General features: G+C 33.6%; 1 protein-coding gene across 8 annotated transcripts in view; it reads left to right on the top strand.

Moving 5' to 3' along the window:
• CPSF6 (cleavage and polyadenylation specific factor 6) overlaps positions 1-19,574 on the top strand; it is a 30,438-nt gene extending 10,864 nt beyond the window's left edge. For 2 of the 8 annotated variants that reach the window (XM_026667745.2, XM_026667747.2), the window contains 7 exons: positions 209-382; positions 1,479-1,983; positions 3,826-3,918; positions 4,807-4,922; positions 7,641-7,794; positions 8,842-9,034; positions 19,159-19,574. In XM_026667745.2, the coding sequence (XP_026523530.1) occupies positions 209-382; positions 1,479-1,983; positions 3,826-3,918; positions 4,807-4,922; positions 7,641-7,794; positions 8,842-9,031 (1,232 nt within the window). In that variant the 3' untranslated portion in view covers positions 9,032-9,034; positions 19,159-19,574. The remainder of the gene's footprint in view (positions 1-208; positions 383-1,478; positions 1,984-3,825; positions 3,919-4,806; positions 4,923-7,640; positions 7,795-8,841; positions 9,035-19,158) is intronic. The other 6 variants (XM_026667746.2, XM_087967986.1, XM_026667748.2 and 3 more) reach the window with 3 other exon arrangements.
• Positions 19,575-20,417: the final 843 nt, after the last annotated feature.

Here is a 20,417-nt window from a genome sequence, read left to right on the forward strand (position 1 = left end):
CCCTAGAGAATGGCAAATTCTTTTTTTCTTAGTAAAAATTTCTTTGTGCAATTTTCTTCAAGAAAAACATACAGAACAAAACTCTTAAGAACATGTTGCCTGTAAAACAGAATTGCCAAGGAAAACTATAATTGACATAGAATAAACCAGTTTAAAAGTCTTATTAATTCTATAGCACACTTCAGAGACTTTATTTCATTAACTGCAGCTACACAATCTGGCCAGATGTCTGGTGAAGGAAAAGCTGGTCCACCAGGAGGCAGTTCACGAGCAACTTTTCCTCCAAGTAACAGAGGGCGGGGCCGTTTTCCAGGTGCCCTTCCTGGAGGGGACAGATTTCCGGGACCAGCTGGACCCGGAGGGCCCCCTCCACCTTTTCCAGGTAAAGTATTTCTTGCTATTTTGCAGTTTTGTTGTCCTGCAGAGGTAGGAGCCTTGAGGCTTTTTATTTTGTTCCTGAAATTTAGGAATAGTGCAGAATCAAATATTGAAGTATTATATATCGAACTAAGACAAGTATAATACAGTTTTGCAATAAATAGGAACAAAAATGTAAAATATTTTAATTTTTGTTGCTGTACTGTAAACTAATTGTTTCTCTTCTATTAAAATACAGGCATTCTGCTTTTTTCCTTTGAAATAGTAGTCAGTTTAGAATAGAATGAAACTCCTTTTAAAGTTGGCTGTTAAAAGCTTTCCTAAATTCTGTAAAATAAAATGAATAACAGTATAATTTATTAAATGTATATTTCACCTAATTCCTAGCAAGACTCAGTAGTATGGTATGGTAGCTTTATTTATAAGGTGTCTTCCATATTTGGTCATTTTCATTTTTATTTACTTTGATGGTATGCTTTTTCTGGTGTTCTACTGTTGATACTTCCCTTCTGAGTCTATACTCAAACTGAGAGCCTTTTAAATAAAAGAGATAGAGGAAGAAAACTGCTTTGAATAATTCTTTTGAAGGAAACAAATTGCAAATAGATGACATTAATGAGCTTGTCGATCAGAAAGGCCATCCGTTCAGCAGTTCGAATCCCTAGCACCGCATAACGGAGTGAGCTCCTGTTACTTGTCCCAGCTTCTCCAACCTAGCAGTTCGAAAGCATGTAAAAATGCAAGTAGAAACATAGGGACCACCTCAGTGGGAAGGTAACAGCATTCCGTGTGTTTTCGGCATTTAGTCATGCCAGCCACATGACCACAGAGACGTCTTCAGACAGCGCTGGCTCTTCAGCTTTGTAACGGAGATGAGTACCACCCCCTAGAGCCGGAAATGACTAGCACATATGTGCGAGGGGAACCTTTACCTAATATGATTACTGTTATTTTTATTTCAGTCTTTATCCTTCCTTTGCCTAGAAAGGGGAGAATTAGAATCTGACATCTATTTGGATTTTATTGCAAATTTTTTATGTGTTTGGAGAAAACATGGGCAGTAGAATATTAATAATAGACATTTTTCCCTCCCTCTTTAGCTGGACAGACTCCTCCACGTCCACCTCTAGGTCCTCCGGGTCCACCAGGCCCACCAGGTCCTCCTCCACCTGGCCAGGTTCTGCCTCCTCCACTAACTGGTCCTCCTAATCGTGGTGACCGTCCCCCTCCTCCAGTTCTGTTTCCAGGACAACCGTTTGGCCAACCTCCATTGGGTCCACTTCCGCCTGGTCCTCCACCCCCAGTTCCAGGCTATGGTCCTCCACCAGGTCCTCCACCCCCACAGCAAGGTCCTCCTCCACCTCCAGGTCCTTTCCCTCCTCGTCCACCTGGTCCTTTAGGACCACCCCTTACACTGGCTCCTCCTCCTCACTTACCTGGGCCACCACCAGGTGCTCCCCCTCCTGCCCCACACGTGAATCCAGCTTTCTTCCCCCCACCAGCCAACAGTGGCATACCTACATCAGACAGTCGTGGTCCACCCCCTTCAGACCCATATGGCCGACCTCCACCATATGACAGAGGTGATTATGGGCCACCAGGCAGGTGAGTATGCCTTTCGCATTTATAACATTTATTGACAAGGGAATTCTGGAGCCCATTTGGATAGTATTCTCTCATTTGGGACAAGGGATATTCAATATCTGATGTCATTAAAACAGTATTTTCCTAATTTTAACCTCCCTCTGAGTATTTTATGACTTTGGGATTCTAATGTTCTGCTGAAAAGAGTTCTAGAATTCTCTGCAGTGGGGAATATCTGTCATTTTGCATTAGAAAGTGATACAAAAAGAAAATACATTTCACCAGGGAGAACCTGCTAAAAGAAATTTGAGGCTCATAATTGCAAAAAAGTGTATATAGAGCTCACCCATATTTTAGCTGAATAGTCACTGTTCCTCTTTGTTACTATTTGCTTCCCAGGAGTGTTGTGATACCTGCCTACCAAAACAGTGTACGAAACAGTTGATTAAAAATGCTACTTAGATTTTTTATCTTCCATTCATTTACATATTTGTTTGTTTTTGTCCTTTATGTATTATATGTAAGCCCTTTAAATAATGTATTATGAATATTATTTTAATGAGATATCATACTACATCTCTTGCCTTCTATAGATTTGCTTTTAACTTTAAATATCCTTCCTTTAATGAGTCCTTTACTCACAAAAACAGCTAACCCTTATGAAAGGAGATGCTTCTATTTGGATAATAGACATGGCTTTTGCTTTCTTCTGCCTCTTATACATAGATACCCATCTGCTCTGGAATGTTAGAATTCATATTCTGACAGACAGAGTTCTCTCAGTGTCATGATAACCTATAATAAGTTCAAGTATCTACTTTCTTAAGGTTTAAGCGATAGAGTTTGGCTGGTTTGAAGGAATAAAGTTGTTTTGGACCCTGTGTGGATACAGATAGCTCTGCAGTTGCAGAGGGCAAACATGCAGTCCTGAGGGAAAAACAATATCTGTGTTTATGGAGTTATTGCAAATACTATAAGAGTACACTTAGGTATACAAAAGCACTTTTTCCTTTCAGATTCAAAATACAACAAAGCTCTACTAAGTAGTCAGAATTTGAGAGAGTCCTCTAATAAAACCTTTGTGGATTGTCTTACTTTGGCATGTTTTTCTTTTCAGTCTGCTTTACCTGTATATAGAAATCTTCATTTGCAATATCTATTGTCTAGAACAACCAGGCATTGTAATAGAGTCTGAGAATCTTTTCAGATGGCAGAATCTATGAGGAAACACCAATTACAAAATAAAGGATGACAACAGGCATATTGCAGTGTATTTGAGCAGTACCTTTTCAATATTCAGCTTATGAATATCTATAGTGACTTCACATGACTGCTTCATCACTCCATATTTCAGTTTTTAACATCCACTTATTTATTCTCTAGCTTCATTTTAAAACATGCTGTAGGCTTATGGTATTTCTTTATATTTATTCTTTGATGGTATTTATATTATGTTAATGTTAAAGCACCTCTCAAAATTTTGTAGATTGTGATACATAATTTTTTTTTGCATGTTGTGAGGCTTTGTGGGCGTGAAGATTTGTTAAATAAGTATCATAGGTTTTTTTCTGAAACATTGAGTCCAGTAGTATTAATTTATTTGTGGAATTAACATCTAAAAATTTAAAATATAAAATGTAAGAAAGCTTATTTTTATAAAGTTAAAGCATTATGCATAATTGCTTGAAAGAATATGCAAAGAACTCAATAAATTTATATTTTTATATAGAGAATTTAATAAGCAAAGGAGGGCTGAGGGTGGTGAAAGGAGAAGTAGAACCTCTGCACATAATGACCAATATTTTCATGATGATCTCAACTACAATCCATAATTATATTTAAATTGTCAATTATATATCATAGGCGTTTCACTGGAAATAACATGTCCATAAGAGAACAATTACATATGCCATTGTATTGGAGACAAACGAAAAATAATACTCAAAACGCAGGGAGGTATGAATTTTTAGACATTTCCTCTTATGCTAAATCAGCTGTAGGATCTTGATCCACTTCTTGCTCTTAAGAGGATAGAATTGCTTATTCTGCATTTTCTTTCTACCAGAAGAACTAACATTTGCAAGAAACATTTCTCAAAAGCAATTTAAGCCATATAATTTACAATGCTTGGAAGGAATATGAAGAACATATAGTCTAACATCACACAAGGCATGATCTCCTTTCTAAGTGTCTCAGTGAAATTACATGATTTTGATTTGTATTTGTTACAAGCTGAGGGGAGGAGAAAACAGGTTAATTAATTACATCTTGGGCATAGCAGAGTGTCTCTAGAAGGAAAAAAGGGCACTCTGTTCATGTTGTCAGTCTTCAGATCTTGTTTAAGACAGAGATTGACAGATGTCACAAAGTTCAAAAGGGCACTAGCAGAATAAGTTAACATTTTCTATCTCCAATTTTAGGCAATTAAGTAATTAGCCAAGTGTATAGCCATCACATTACCTTGCTTATGTGTACTATATCATTACAGAACATAGAATATTTTTAATTCTTGGCACAATTTACTCATTGTTTCTTATAAAAAATAAGCATATGTATTGAGGCCATACTTGTTGATTGGGGCAACTTTGGTTTTGTACCTGAATTATCATACATTGATTGACAAGTTTTGTAAGCATCTGAAGTTTTCTGAAGATGGAAAACACTGCATAAATATATCAGATTTGTTGCTTTTATGATAGTATACTTTTTTCTCTCTAGCTTGCAGGTTTTGTATTGCAAAGAAAAAGCTTTCCTTTATGTGTTTTGCTTATAATTCCATACTAAAATTAATGTAATAATTGTGCTGCTGGGAGTAAATAAAAACGAAATTGTGTCTGTTTGCAGAGAAATAGATGCTGCAAGGACACCATTAAGTGAAGCAGAATTTGAAGAAATTATGAATAGAAATAGGGCTATCTCTAGCAGTGCCATTTCAAGAGCTGTATCAGACGCAAGTGCTGGTCAGTATATTTAATTTATGACTTTTCTATAATTTGTATTTACATGTAAGCAAGAAATGAACTGGAAATAATATAGGAAGTAAAGCTTTCTGATCAATGTATTATAAGGATATTTATTGCTTATTGCTATGCTTATCTAAAGGACTAGTTCCTCCTATGTGAATTGGGACATTTCTTCTGGAGAGGTAATTTTTGTGGCTTTATTTTCTTATATATAACTTCCAAGGGCAAGGAAGTGGGGCTTTTTTTCTGAAGCACAAAAAAAGTATACGTCTACACCGGATGTCGGCAACCCATGGCTCCAGAGCTGCATGCGGCTCTTTAGGCCCTCTACTGCAGCTCCCTGTCCCATCACTGGCTGGCCCTGCTCCTTGCCCTCCCCTCCCAGTCACTCCTCACTTGCCCTGAGAAAGTAAGGGCGACGGCGGATGGAGACTCGTTCCATGTTCCAGAGTGGGATTGAAGTGCCCCTCTACTTGCCTCTTCGGGCCGTTGTTGGTAGTGCATGCACCTCGGCCACTTGGGGAGACGCATGACTTTCTTTCCCCCCCAAGACATTGGTTAGGTCCGACTGTGGTTGATGCCACTGCTCTTACCACCTCCATGGCCTGCTCGCTGCTCTTGCAGCGCCTTGCACAGCACACTTAAATTTAGCGCACTTCACAACGGGGGAAACAGCGTCCCCTCCTCCTCCTGGAGCCCATTATGACGCAGAGCATCGGCTACAGCCGGGCCGGGCCAGTGTCTCGGGGTGGAGAGAAAGTTGTGCATCTCCCCAAGTGGCTGAGGTGCATGCAGCATCAACAAGGGCTGGAAGAAGAGGCTTCACTCCTGCTCTGGAATATGGAGCGAGTCTCCATCTACCACCATTATTACCCTTACTTTTTCAGGGGAGGGGAGGGATGGGGCCAGCCATTGGTAGGTTCAGCCTACAGGAAGCCAAAGCAGGGGGATGAAAGAGCTTCATTTATCTGGGAACCTGAAATGACTCCTGATTTCATATGGTAAAAAGCACCCAAAGAAGAAGAAAGAACAACATCAGCAGAAACAAAAAAAACAACTTTCACCTGTTTTTGGAAATGGTCAAAGAGGGAACACACATACACACACACAAACGAGAGTGAGAGATGAGATGAGATAGAAAGATGAGAGAGAGAGAAAAAGAAATGAAAGAAAAACAGATGAGAGAGATGAGAATAGGGAGAGGGAGAGATGAGAGAGGGAGATGCGAAAGATGAAAGGGAGAGAGATGAGAGAAAGATGAGAGAGAGAGAAAGAAAGGTGAGAAAGAGATGAGAGAAAGTGAGGCATTTATACACACACACACACACACACACACACACAGAGAGAGAGAGAGAGAGAGAGAGAGATACCTGTTTCCCAGAGAAAAAATACTGGGAGCCACAAAACCTGGGTAGGCGTGGCGGGGGGGCATGTGACTGGTAGTGAGTGACGAGTTGGCCACGCCCACCCAGGTTTTGTGGCTCCCAGTGTTTTCAGTGGGAAACGACCAAATGGCTCTGAGTGTTTAAGGTTGCAGGCCCCTGGTCTATACCATACACTTGACCTTTTGCCCCTCTATTAGTGTTTCAGCTCTGCCTAATGCTATCCTTTCAGAAAGCATTTAGCATACAGTATTTTTCATTATTTTTGCCTGATTTTAAAGCTTTATTAGTCCTTGGCATCATAAATTCTTTTAACTTTTAAATACAAAATACTTTTTGGATTTTTAAACATTTTGCTTTTTTTATTTAATAAAACAGAATAAAAGAAAGCAATAATTAAAAGGAAAAAAATAAAACAGCAACAAAGTTGTATACTTCTAGCAATATACATGTGGGAAAATTTTACACAGGTTTCAAGAAGGGATAGGTATACTATAGTTTTATTGTTCATGTATAGTTTATATCTGTAAACCAAACTATAATTCAAAAATTGCAGGTATTATCAGCTCCCCAATCTACTGAATTATTTGGAACAGTACTATGGTACAGATGTCTAATAATGTTACTTACAACATTATTAAATTATTGTTTGTACAAATGATGAATAAATAAATCTGTGTATTATATATCAGATAGTAGGGGGATATAGGACAACTTGCTGGGTCAAATCACACGGCCAACTTACCACAGCCAACTAGCTGCGGGACAGCTTTCAGTGGGACAAGACTTACACTACTATGGAAAAAATGGTGGAATAGAATCATTAAAGAAAGGATGCAAAAGGAGGGACAAAATGAATGTGAATGACAAAATTTAAAATATTTTTTTAATTAAATTGAATTGTTGAATTGGCCCATGGCGAGTTAGCCCTGGTGACTTGTCCTGCAGAGAATTGGCTGTGGGAAGTTGGCCAAGGCGAGTTGCTCCATTCTGGAAGTGGGAGGAGGAGTGGATTCATAGAGCAACTATGATAGCATGCTTTTCTAAAAATGATTTTATACAGAGACTATTTGTGTTGGTAGGAATACTAGAGTGGAATCTTTTCCTCTAGTATTTAATTATATTTTTTTAAATGGTGGTCTTAAATCTTATGATTCAGTCCTACTCATTCATTTTAAGTTCTAGTATAAGCCAAGAATAGGTTTATTAGCTTTACCGTATATTTGTATGATTTTAGTTTTAGTACATTTTTGAGGAGGAATAGAAAATATTTGAACTATAGAGATTTTTACAATAAGCAAACATATCTATTTACCGAATTCTTATTTTCCAGCGGAATATGGAAGTGCTATAGAAACCTTGGTGACTGCAATTTCATTAATTAAACAGTCCAAAGTATCTGCAGATGATCGCTGCAAAGTACTTATTAGCTCTCTGCAAGATTGTCTTCATGGAATTGAATCAAAGTCTTACGGTTCTGGATCAAGGTAAACCTTCTGTTTAAAAATCTTGACTGAAATTTCATAGAACAAGAAGAGTTATGTAATAAATGTATGATTCTTGGGTCCCTTTTTATCTTTACACATTCAATTTTTTGGTTAGGAAAATACATATAAAATTTGAAATTTCATTTTCTATTCAAATTTTCAAATTTCTATTCAGTGGTATAGCAATCCTATTTAAACCACTTTTTACACACATAGAAACATGTACATGTGTTATTCTACAAACATATACATAAAATTATTCTACAAACAAATGGAACTAAAATGATGAGATTTTAGACTTGGAAGCAGGAAAACATTTTTGAAATGGTAGCTAGCTCTGAAATGAATACATTAAAAAGAAATACGCTGTATTTTCAACATCAATGCCAAGAGTATACATGAGATAGGAAAAATACTGTTTCCACATTTGGACCAAACGTGTTCTTGAGGTCTACTAAACTGTTTTATTTCAGCCATACTTCAGTAGAATTAAAAAAATATGTAATACTTTGCAGATTTTGGGGTGAGATAAAATATGGTTGAGCAGATAAGACAAGGCCAGTGTACACTGCCCTTCTCTCGCTTCTCAGCATCCGACACTTCATGTACCACTGGCCCATCTCCTGTCATCCTACCCTTTCCCCTATCCTCCTGTCTTTCAGCTGTTGCCAATGATCCACTGGCCTGCAAAAATTCCTATGCATGGAGCAAAATAACCCTGCTTCATTTGTGGATGGACCAAAACATTCAAAGAAGCATGTTTTGGTTCAGGCATGGTTAGTCCAAAACTAGCTCTTTAATGCATCAAGCTTTTGTGCCTAGAACATTTTGCATATTTGTAATTAATTCTACAAAAATCTATTTTGCCTTTTCATCACCTTAGTAACAGAATAATTCCTTCTATTACTTAGTAAAATTGGACTACCAAAACACATTCATCATAAGTTGTTGTACTCAGACTAGTTTCTTATTCAAGACTAAGAAATTTTAGATTATTACAAAATATGTAAATTGATTTTAGAGAATTAAGGAAGTAATTTTTTTTAGAAGACGTGAACGGTCAAGGGAGAGAGACCATAGTAGATCAAGGGAGAAAAGCCGACGCCATAAATCTCGTAGCAGAGATCGCCATGATGATTATTACCGGGAAAGAAGCCGTGAACGTGAGAGGCATCGTGACCGTGATAGAGACCGTGATAGAGAGCGTGATAGAGAACGAGAATATCGTCATCGTTAAGAGGTGGGCAGATTTGTTCCTGGATTATGAATTTATTAATCTTGAAATAATGTAATAAATATATATTCTTGAATTGTGTAGCAGTATGCTGTACTGAACACATTGTTAATTGGAAGATATGGTCAGGTAAGTATGAGAGTGGTATCTCCAACTATTCCTTCCCTTTCCCTCCTTTGCTAATTGCATGCATTTCTTTTTGGATGTGATATGTGGTTTTTGTTGTCTTATCAGTTAATTGCCAAATAGCTAATTCAGATCTATAGCATCCAGTTGGTCCTATTATTATATGCCCTGTCTATGCATATTTGCAGAAAAGGAGAGCAACATGGGTTTTTCTTTAGGATTTAAGAAGCCAGTATTAAAATAGTCTTACTTCTTAACCACAGATTTGTAAAATTGTTTTTATAAAGTTTTTGTTTAGGAAGCCAAAGTTGAAACTAAAAGATTCAAGAAGCAACAGCTATTAGAGTCAGTGGCTGCTATGCTTGAAGACTGACCTAGCACTTCTTAACAATTTGAACACATTGGTTTGCACTTGAACCTTTTGAAATCACTGTGTTCATTCATAGATTTGAGCATTAGACCTTAACTATTAAAAAAAAATCATAGCTAGTAGAAGTAAAGTTGTAGAAGTTGAAAATTTTTAGAACTTATGTTTCTGTTTCTTTCAAGTTCTGTTTGACTGCCCAATTTAAATGTGGATTAAACTAAAAAGAAATATTGATTAATGCAGTATTTTCTACACATTAGAAATTCTGAAAAGCAGTTATATATTTGTAATATTGATTATTCATAGAACTTTGAATAGAATTCCTGATTCTTCTATTCAGTAAGAGATGTAGTCAACATAAATTTCTTATTTTTAATAGACCTCTTTATAGCCTGTAGAGTAATAAGATTCTAGCTGAATGTATTAATACAGTTTCATGTATGTAATCATAAGGGTTGCTTTTTCTTTCTTTCTTTCTTTCTTTCTTTCTTTCTTTCTTTCTTTCTTTCTTTCTTTCTTTCTTTCTTTCTTTCTTTCTTTCTTTCTTTCTTTCTTTCTTTCTTTCTTTCTTTCTTTCTTTCTTTTTTGACAACTTGTTTTTTGGTTCCCCCCCCTGCTCTTGATAAACCTTGCATGTTTTTTTTCCACAGCAAGAAAATACATAGTTGTCTTTAATATTATTCATAGTTTTGGTTTTTTTTAAAGTAGCATAGGATATAGTCAGCAATGTGACATTTAGAGTAGCTTAATATTTGGTTTCCAAAGGTTGATGCTGTCTTATATTTTAGTTCCAGTAAATTAGATGATAGTGAGCTACTTTTTTGGGTATCACTTTCTTTTAATAGCAATAGCAGTTAAATTTATATACTGTTCCATAGTGCTTTTACAGCACTCTCTGAGCAGTTTACAATATCAGCATATTGCTCCCAACAATCTGGGTCATTGGAAGGATGGATGGCTGAGTCAATCTTGACCCCCATCAGGATCGAACTCCAGGCTGTGGGCAGAGTTTGCCTGCAATACTGCATTGCAACCACTGCATCACCAGGACTCTGGTCATTTAAAAGTCATTATCATTCCTTTAAAATTTTAGTTGCATCAGTTTATTGCCTTTTTTAAAAAAAAGTGTGAACATTTATTTGAACATGCTAATAATGGTCAAAAATTATTTGAAGTTTCTCATTAGAGAATCATTACATTCCTTTTTTATTGTATAGCAATTGACATTCTTGGTTCCAAGGTTTTTTCAGTTATCTAATAAAGACGGTTTACTACTACAGGAATAGCTATTTGGTATCTGTTTCATAAGTAGAGAATAATGAACATGTTTGTTTCACGTTATATAATGGGTATCATTTTGAGTTTCAAACTTTTTTGCATTTGTCACATGGAATTCATGATTTTTTTCAAGAATAATTAGCACACTCAATACAAAGTGAAAATGTATTAGATTTTCTTACTATCGATCATCTTAATTTTATCTGAGTAGATGGTATTTAATATTTATTATTGACCTGCATGCTCTTCTTACTTAATTTTATTTGCAGGATCTGTTTCTTTTGTAAGATGTTTACAAATGTTATTTGCAAATAAGAATTACGTTTACAGTATTTTTAAAGCAGTCCAGGTTCCCTTACACCTGACATTCATTAAGCCTCTTTCCTCACTTGTTAACCCTACGTATTTTTTATTTCATTCAAAAAATGTTATGGAAACGTTTGCGCACAAGGTAGACTTTCAATCCAAAATACTTACATTTGTAGTACTTCTTGCAAGTCTAAAAGTTCTTGGAATTTACTGTACAGCAGTACAGTACAGCTTTATTTATCAATGCTTAGAATTTTATTAAATGTTGCACGGGCCAGTATGGGGGTGGGTATTTTATATGTGCTGAGGGAAGATTTCAGGGCCATTAGTTAGGTATTTTATTATCTTACTGCAGTGTCTACTTCCAGTAATTATACAAATATAAGTTGAGTTTTTCGTACAGAATTATTATAGTTTTGCTATTCAATTTATAAATATAAGAGCTGTTGCCCTTTATGCATGTTTAACTGTTAAAATCTGTAATCTACCAGTGATGGGAAGAAAAGAAAATTCTCATCTTAGAGAAACTTATCCCCAAATTCCAGAAACTTATCCCCAAATTCCAATATATTATTGTGGAAGTTGTATTCTGTCAGCATCTGGAAGGCCACATGATTTCTGTTTGGGTCAAATTGTAAAAGTACCTCTTAATAAATGTAAATAAATTTTTGAGGAGGAACATTTCAGGAACTTAGTAATACAATTAGCAGTCACAGTAAATAGCTAGCTAATATTCTGCTAATCTGCCCATGTGAATATCCTACTAATTTAAACAGTGCCTGAAAAAGTAATATCCTTTAATTAAAAATGAGATATATGTTTTTTAAAAATATAATTATGTTGATATATCAGTTAAAGAACATTAAATACACACTAGTTGTTTTGTATGAAAGACTTGATGTTAAAAGCCTAGAAAGTTCTGTCTGTTCTTTTACATTTGCCCAACATGGTTTTGAACTTCTTTTTCTTGCTCAGCTATCACCATCCCATTTAAAACACTTATTGGTGATAAGTGGAATGAAGTAAAACTCCCACTGGCTTCTGGCCAATGTGAAATAACAGGAACATAAAAGGGGTTTTACATGTAAATATGATAATTTGGCCTTTGTTGTTAGTTTATTAAACATTTTGAATAGACTATAGAGTGATCCTTGCACATGTAATTCAAACTGGAGGAATATTGCCTGAAATTATTATTTGCTTTTATATCCTTCAAATTTCATTGTTTACATGTGTTCCAGTTTACACAGTCTTTCAGTTACCTAATTTCAGTACAATAAGTTCAAATTCTATGAATTTAAGTATTAATCAAATAATATAAAGCAATATGATTTGCCCTAATGCTTGGAATAATCTTCTAAATTTTTTAATTTGAAATAATACTATGTAATTTATACCTAAAATAAATTCCTAAAATATGAAATATATTACCATGTAATTTGCAATCTAACCATAAAATACAATGTTTTAAGTTTTCACATTATAGTTCTTAGGAGGAATTTGAATGAAGACTTGAATTTGAGGTTTTGAAAGATACTGGGAAACTTACATGAAAGTAGCTACATTTTGTTATATGAAAATAAGTAGCACTTGCCATTGTGAGATAGAATGAGATGTCTGCCTCAAGGAGAGATACAGAGTTCTGTGTATTAATCATAAAACTCAGGTTCTGAGAGTTATATTTGGTTTTTCTGAAATAAAACCCTTTTTAAAAAAAGATGCATTATCAGTTCTGAATTGTAATTATACCATGTATGTTATTTGAGGGTACCAGAATTTTTTATATATAAAGGAAGATGGTTAAGGTAACAAAGTTATTTTCTGTGTTGATTATAGAACAACCAGCCAAACGTTCGTCTCACACTTTAAATTACACAGTATTTGTGTTAACTGATACTTTCCATCTACATTGACATGTCCACCTAAAAATATAGATTATCCAAAGAGTATATTGAAGGATAAATGATACAATTTTAAATCCCAATTTTCTCCTACATCTTTGTTTTTAATTAATCCAGATGCTATATGTATCAGCAGTACATAATCTTACATTCTGGATGTGTCATCTGGTAATTAGTAATAGAACTAGATGTACCTGTAACATAGTGACATGATTTTCTGTCAGTTTAATGAAATTTTTAGTACAAACCTAAAACATGAAGGATATTGAACGCACACACATGTATAATGTTTTCCAAATATAAATAGGTTAATTAGTCATATTGGGTTGGTGTCAAAAGCTTTTTCATCCCATAAGAGAAAAAATATTTCTGACTTAGGTGGAAAAACACTGTGCAAGATATCATCCTCAGATCCTGAGGAAATCAGGTTTGCATAAGCTCTTCTTTAATGACTTCACAAAACTTCACTACTATGTGGTCTTCTGAAGTTTATACAGATTTTTCCTACTCAGTTTTTATGAGTAAGATGAAACCCCTATATCTTGCAGTCATACACTGCAAGAACTCTACCGCTCACCTTTGAACAAGAGTTTCTGAAAGTGCCAAAATTTGTTTTCTCTTTCTTCCTATAACTGAATGTTAAGGTGATAATCATCCACATTTACTACAGCCCTAGGAATTACTTGTATTTATGTAGTTCCTCTGAAATCAGATGTAACTTTCCAATCTTGTTTGGGGGGTTAATGATTGAATGATCCCAAAATGGATTTTCACCTGGTTCAAATGTGTTTAATTACATTTTTTAAAATGTGCCTTGACAATGTTCTTCTGGCTGCTGGATTATTTTGGACATTTTCATAAATTTCTGTATTTTTGTCATGTCTTTTGTAAATTGTCATTATAAAAGTACAAGAAAATTGTAAGTATTTCAGATGTGTATCTTATTTTCTTGTACTTACTACAAAACCCAGAAATTCATGTGCAACCAACCAACAGATCATCATATTTGTGTTGGATGATATCCATATTTAAAAGCTGAAAGCCACATAATTGCATAGAAATAATAATCACAATATCTAAAATTGCTTCAGGCAGGAAAATTGTAGATTATCTCATGTGATGAGCTTAATAATTTTATGCTTTGTCATGAATAAGCATTTAAAAATGCAGGAAATTAAAAATGTTCTTAAGTCTGGCACATGTTATATACATTACAAACAAGATTTTTAACTAACATATTTTGAAAGTTTTCAATTTGGTGTTTTTACTTACTTGCTTACGGTGATTTGTTCTTGATTAAAAAGAGAATGAATCAACCTAGCATTGATAGATTTGAGCTTTATTTGACAATAAATGTATCTCTGTTCTCAAACCACTATAAGCAAACCTCATTGTAATTTAAAAGTACCGTAGTTTGAATGCACATAATTCTTGGTCAGATTTGTGTAAAATTTAAAGTGTGGCTTCTTTCTTTGTTTTATTACAAAGCATGTTCTTAAAATTGTCTTTTCTTGTCTTTTTTTTGTGAAGAAAAAGTCTAATGTTTCATTCTTGGGAGGAATATTTGTATTTGCACATTCAGTGTAGTTTTCACCATCTAGTGACTTCCAGATATGTTGGATTACTGTGTGCATTTTCCAGTTGGTACAGGAAATGATTATACTGTCTGAAGATGATGGAAATTATAATCTAGCATATGCACACTGCACCAGATGGGGTAGGCTACAGTACCTAATGAAAAGTGGAAACATTCCTCCCATCTGCTCAGCATTTTATGTACAGGCATTGCACATAATAAAATAAAACCTAACAGAATAGAATCAACGCTTGTGTCCAAGCATAATGATTGTATACTTCATCCCTTGTCTAAACTTTATATAAATAAAGATACAAGATCATAATAATTATGTATCAAATGCATATCAGCTGACTGAGACTATATTTAGAACTTAAGTCGGTCACGTCCTGTTCATGACCCTGTAAAGTGTAATATTAAATGGATTAGGCAGATGTATTAAATACCTATATTCATGCTAGATTAATCAATACTGTTACTCCTGTTTTAAGAGGCAATGCTAATTTGTTCTAAAATCAGTGAAATGTATAGAGAGAGTAGATAGTTGGCAACAACTATGTTTCTCCCTTTTATAATCCAAATTTTTGTTTAAAATCTTTGCCAGAAAGCATTTATTTTAAATCTAAAAGACTTGATATTTGTATCTGAAATTCTTATTCCAAATGATTGTATATTTTATGTCTTTTTTTTCTTATGTTTATTTTACTGGTACTCTTTAGTGCTGGTGGTTGAAAAAAATGTGATTATAAATATAATTAATCATCTACCTGTTTTATTAAGAATTATTTTGTGAGCACCTATATTGGCAAAATAAATAGCAATTTTGTGCATGTTAGTAATTTTGCTGTTATATTTGTGCTATGGTTTTTATGCTAGTCCAGTTCTTTCATTTTCTCATAATTATGGTTGTGAATACAATCACTCTTTTCTAATAGATTCATAACAAAATTTGGTTTGAACTGCTTTCCTTATATGAAGTAATTTGATTTTGGAAGTGACAAAGATCTTGGGGTTGAAATTCATTTTTCAATGAATATATTGGAGTGCATTTCTTGCTTACTGTGGTTTGAGAACTTTTAAAGGAATTCAACAGTATTGTTCTATTTTATTTGCTGCAGTTTTAGCTTTACTAGTTTCTCATATATCTCAATGTGAAAATATATAGAAATATGTGAAAATTTAAGATTATTTTTGGGAACAGTTGAATTTATCATGATTACAGTTTGAAATTATGAGAAATTGTGACTGATTGCATTATCAGTTATCAGATCCTAGCCACACATAACTATGTATCAATATGGTATCTCTTTTGCTTTTGTGTTCTGCCACATAAATGAGTAGGAAGCTGCTTTCCACTAATGCAAACTGGAAACTGTTTTATAAAAACTTAGTGCCAACAAGATATGGAAACTAGCTTGGATTAAAGATAAAAAGATTGTGGCTTCCTGGCTTCTTTATCTCTTGCATGAAGGGAGAAATGGTCAAACCAAAGGAATCTCGTGATGATGCAGATAATTTAAGTTAGCCAGAATTGAGTCACTCAACTTGAGTTCTTGTAATGTAGCTGTATAAACAGACAAATACTAGGCAAAACTAGTAAATATTTTTTCTAACTCAAGTAAAAGCAAAGTAAGACATACCTCCTCCCAAGTTTCATTTTGAATATACAACTATATAATACTTAATAGTATGTAAAAGTAAAAGAACAGAAAAAGCAGACATACATATTTGGACTTTCGTTGGAATACATTTTCCTTCCCAATAGCTGAAATGCTAATGTTAAGAGTCTCTTTGGAACCGAAAAGCCAAATTATTTAATTAGCAAGGAAATAAAGTATACATTTTTAACATACTTAATCCATTAAAATACATAATCCATTAAAATACAACAAGCCAAAGAGTTCATAGAAGATTGATTTGCAACTATGGTTGTGTCATGTATGCTTGAAAAATAAGTGTTTGTTACAATATGGGTGTTAATCTCATTGAGAATTTTGAGGTGGAGCGGTCAGGCTCTGTATATGAGGAATTACAATAAACTAAAGAGTCATGGGCTTGCAGTTGTAAAAATAAGGTCAGGTTTTGGGGGTTGTGTGTTCTGTGACACTGCATCTGTCCTCCATAATGTCCATAAATTCTGCCTGCTCTTTTAAAAATAAATAAAAAGTAATTTTACCTGGGTTTGGTATCACAAGAGATTATTAGACTGGGAAATAAATTGCTCTAAAGAGTGAAAGAAGGGAGTAATTGAGAGGATGAGAAGTTGCCTAATCGCTTTCATAGTTCCCAAGCCTGCCTTATCTTTACATTTTTATTTAGGAACTATTCAAAAGGACTGAATTGCTATTTACTGAAGTTACAGTGAAAAACCTTTGAATTGTGAAAACTATTGGGTTTTTGACTTGCATTTAGATATTGCAGCAGCCATCTCAACTGAAATAATTGGCCAATAAAAACATATTATGTATTTAGTATAAGGAATAGATAATTTCTTTTTATGAAAGAAAATTGGTAATATCAAAACTATACCACCATTGTAATAATTTTAATATAAATATTGAGTCTCTAAATAGCAATGATCCTATAAAATTTTTTAATCGCTTAATATTTCCCAGTATATGAAACAGACTTTTAGTCTGATTTTGTGTTACAGTATTCCCAATCCACAACATGCTAGTATAACTTTTTTTTAAAATACTACCTACCAATGGAAATAATGTTAGTATAAATTCATTAATTTATTTATATTGAAATATTTTAGAATAGAATCTGACAATATCTTAGAAGCTTGGAGTCTGTGCTTAAATTTATTATTGTAATCTAAAAATGTGTTTACCAAGAAGATAGTGTTTTAGAAATAGTTTATTATAGTTATTGCTATGTTTTTTCATGCTTATTATTTCTTTAGGTACTTAATGGACACTGTATTCAGAATGATAAATTATAACAGTCTTGCAGTTGTCATTTTGTTCCTCTGAAACTGAGATTCCATCTGTGCATTATAACTCAATACAATTTGCACATTTTGATTCATCTTGTTAATAAAACCAATTTTAAAAGGGTTTTAATGTGCAACAAAAAAAAATCCAAATATTTAACACTCAAAGTAAAAAGTAATTAAATTCTCACTTGCTTAAAACCCATTGTGTGATAAAAGAGCATCTGAATTTTTTATTAATTGAATTAATTTTTCTAATTTGAACTGTATCAGTAGTAAGAGTGACCTTATGGCATTTGCATATTTGTGTTCTGAAATTATTTATCTAGATATCTGCGTACAAATATATCAATATGTACTTTTGCAAATCATTTAAATTGTCTGATTTTTTTGAAATTATTGCTTTGATGTTTTATGCTATATCCTCACAGTCTTTTTTGGAACCATGTTCCACTGGATTCAGCGTGACTTACTTTACAGTAAGATTTAAAATTTCTGTTTTAAGACTGGAAACATATTTAGGAGCTTGCTTCCTGCCAGCATTTGAGATAGGAATGAACAAACGTATATATTAATGTATTTTTATCATTTTTAATATCAATTATAATAGTTACCAAGCAGTGTTTGTGTATTTACATGTAGATTTTATATAGAATATTCTACAATAACATTGTTATTAAAAAGTGTGGAACTTTTAAAAAGCTAATTAGCTAGAATATAAAGATATGAAGTATAAATTTTGAGTGTTTTGTTTCTGGAATTCAGGTGTTAGGACACATTTTTTTGTTAAACCAAGTAAACTTTTAAAAGTAGTTTCTGATACTGCCTGAAGAAAAGCAAGAACATGTTAGCCTTTAATTGTCTTTCAAGGGGGGGTTATTTGTGTCACAGCTATTGGTTTTAGTACAAATTTAAAGAATTACTCCTGGTATTCAAAGCAAAAATATAATCATAGCATGTAATCATAGCAGAGTTATGTAACTGTGGTAAAGTCTTTAGTAACTTTGCTATTGAGTTGACTTTGATATTTTCAAAGTACCAAAAACTTATGTGATTGCTGCTTAGAAATATACATTACTGCACCTGAGAGTCAATCATACTTGAGTGCTACCTGTGTTTAGAAGTGAACCGAGCTCCTCTCATTTTTCCACATTTCTTTTAGTTTATATACATATTATCTAGTTGTCTGTTTATGTGACTTTTAAGCATGAATTACTACATAGATTAAAGGAACTGTTTATAATTTATTTGTCAGATTAATTTGTTTTTAACGGTTGTATTATTTAGCTGTTCACATAATTTCATTTTTAAAATTAAAATGGTTAAACAATGTAACAAAATGGGTTGGCTGATACATAATCCTGTGTGCACTTTTTTGAATGTTGATCTGAAGAAACATTCCTATTTATGTTTACTTTTTATAAAATTAGGTATCTATATATTCCTGTAATATGATTCTAAAATGATCAACCTGCAATTTGGAAGGTTTTCAAACAAATTCTTGTTATTTCCATTTTTTATTTTTATGCTGAAATAGATTTGATGTTTGTAAATTGTGTACGTATAGTTAAACCACCATTTTTGCTTGCTGTGGGATCTAGCAAAATCTACATCACAAATTTTAACACATTACAGCTGAAGGAAGAGGAGCACCTCGCCAGAAAAGAAATGTAACTTCGTGGAAAGAGGCTTGTCCAGCAGTTTGCTTCTTGTGATCGAACAGAGCTGTAAAGGATTCATGGATAAATTGAACAGGAATAGATCTGAATAAAGCAAATCTGCATATATGGTAACCAGTAGCTCTCTTACTTTTTATGTTGCTTAGCTGTTTTTATTTGAAGGAACCTGTGTGATTTAAAACATATAGCTTTTTGCAACTATTACTGGTTATATATATATTTGACAATTAAAATGTGCAGGCAATTGGAAAGAAGTCAAGTAAATGCTTGTTTTTATAGTAGTTGGTTCTTGTTTAAATGTTCAAGATAATGTCTGTAAAGCGCAACAATTTGATTATAATAGATGTAGTGTTGTAATAAACTGTTTGATGGGGCTGATGTGTAAATCTGTTCGAGTTATTTGATGTTTACACCTCAGGGAGCGTCTTGTGTTCAGCAATATTTAATGCTGTTAAATGTCTCTAACAAAATGCATATTTTTTACAAATGCATCAATTTATTGTATTTGATAACTTTATGATGAAACTAGAATAGAAATCACATTATTAGTTTATAGCCAGTTTTACATAGATGGTTTTTGAACATGCCTAAAGGTGTACCAAAAAATTAGTGTTTCTGATCCTTGTAGATTGAAATTCCATTGGAGAAGATTTAGGCTTAAGTTGAATTAAAGACTTCTGTTGCAATATACAGAACTAAATACCCCATATTTATTTACAATTTTTTAAAAAAAGATTAGGCATTTTCAGATGATGGTCATTCTTTACTTTTTTGTTACGTCCTATTTCCAAATACTCTGATAGCGTATACATAGACCCACTGTGTCAACTAAAAATAGGTACAAAAGAATTCCCTAAAAAACCAAACATGAAAAATAAAAATTCCAGCAGTTTCTTTAAACAGTAAAACGTAGTTTGTCCCAATAAGCAAATGTAAATCTGATGTACTCCAGAATCAACAGTGGATTTATAATCGTGCTCAGCAATATGTTGTTTGTTGATAAAAACAGACTTCTGAGATTCTTACTTGCACCTGCCTAATTTCTCCTTTCAAAGCTGTCAACATTTTAAATGTTTATTTTTCCCCAAATTTACTGTAATTGGTTTGTGAATTAATGAAAATCATTTTTTTAATATTTAATCAGTATCAATAAATTGGATTATAAATTTGCTGAGATATGAAATTAAATACATCATATATATTCTGCAATTATAA

Source organism: Notechis scutatus, chromosome 6 (assembly GCF_049901735.1).
Source record: "Notechis scutatus isolate UNSWTSFEM ecotype Mainland chromosome 6, rNotScu1.2, whole genome shotgun sequence".
Lineage (NCBI taxonomy): Eukaryota > Metazoa > Chordata > Lepidosauria > Squamata > Elapidae > Notechis > Notechis scutatus.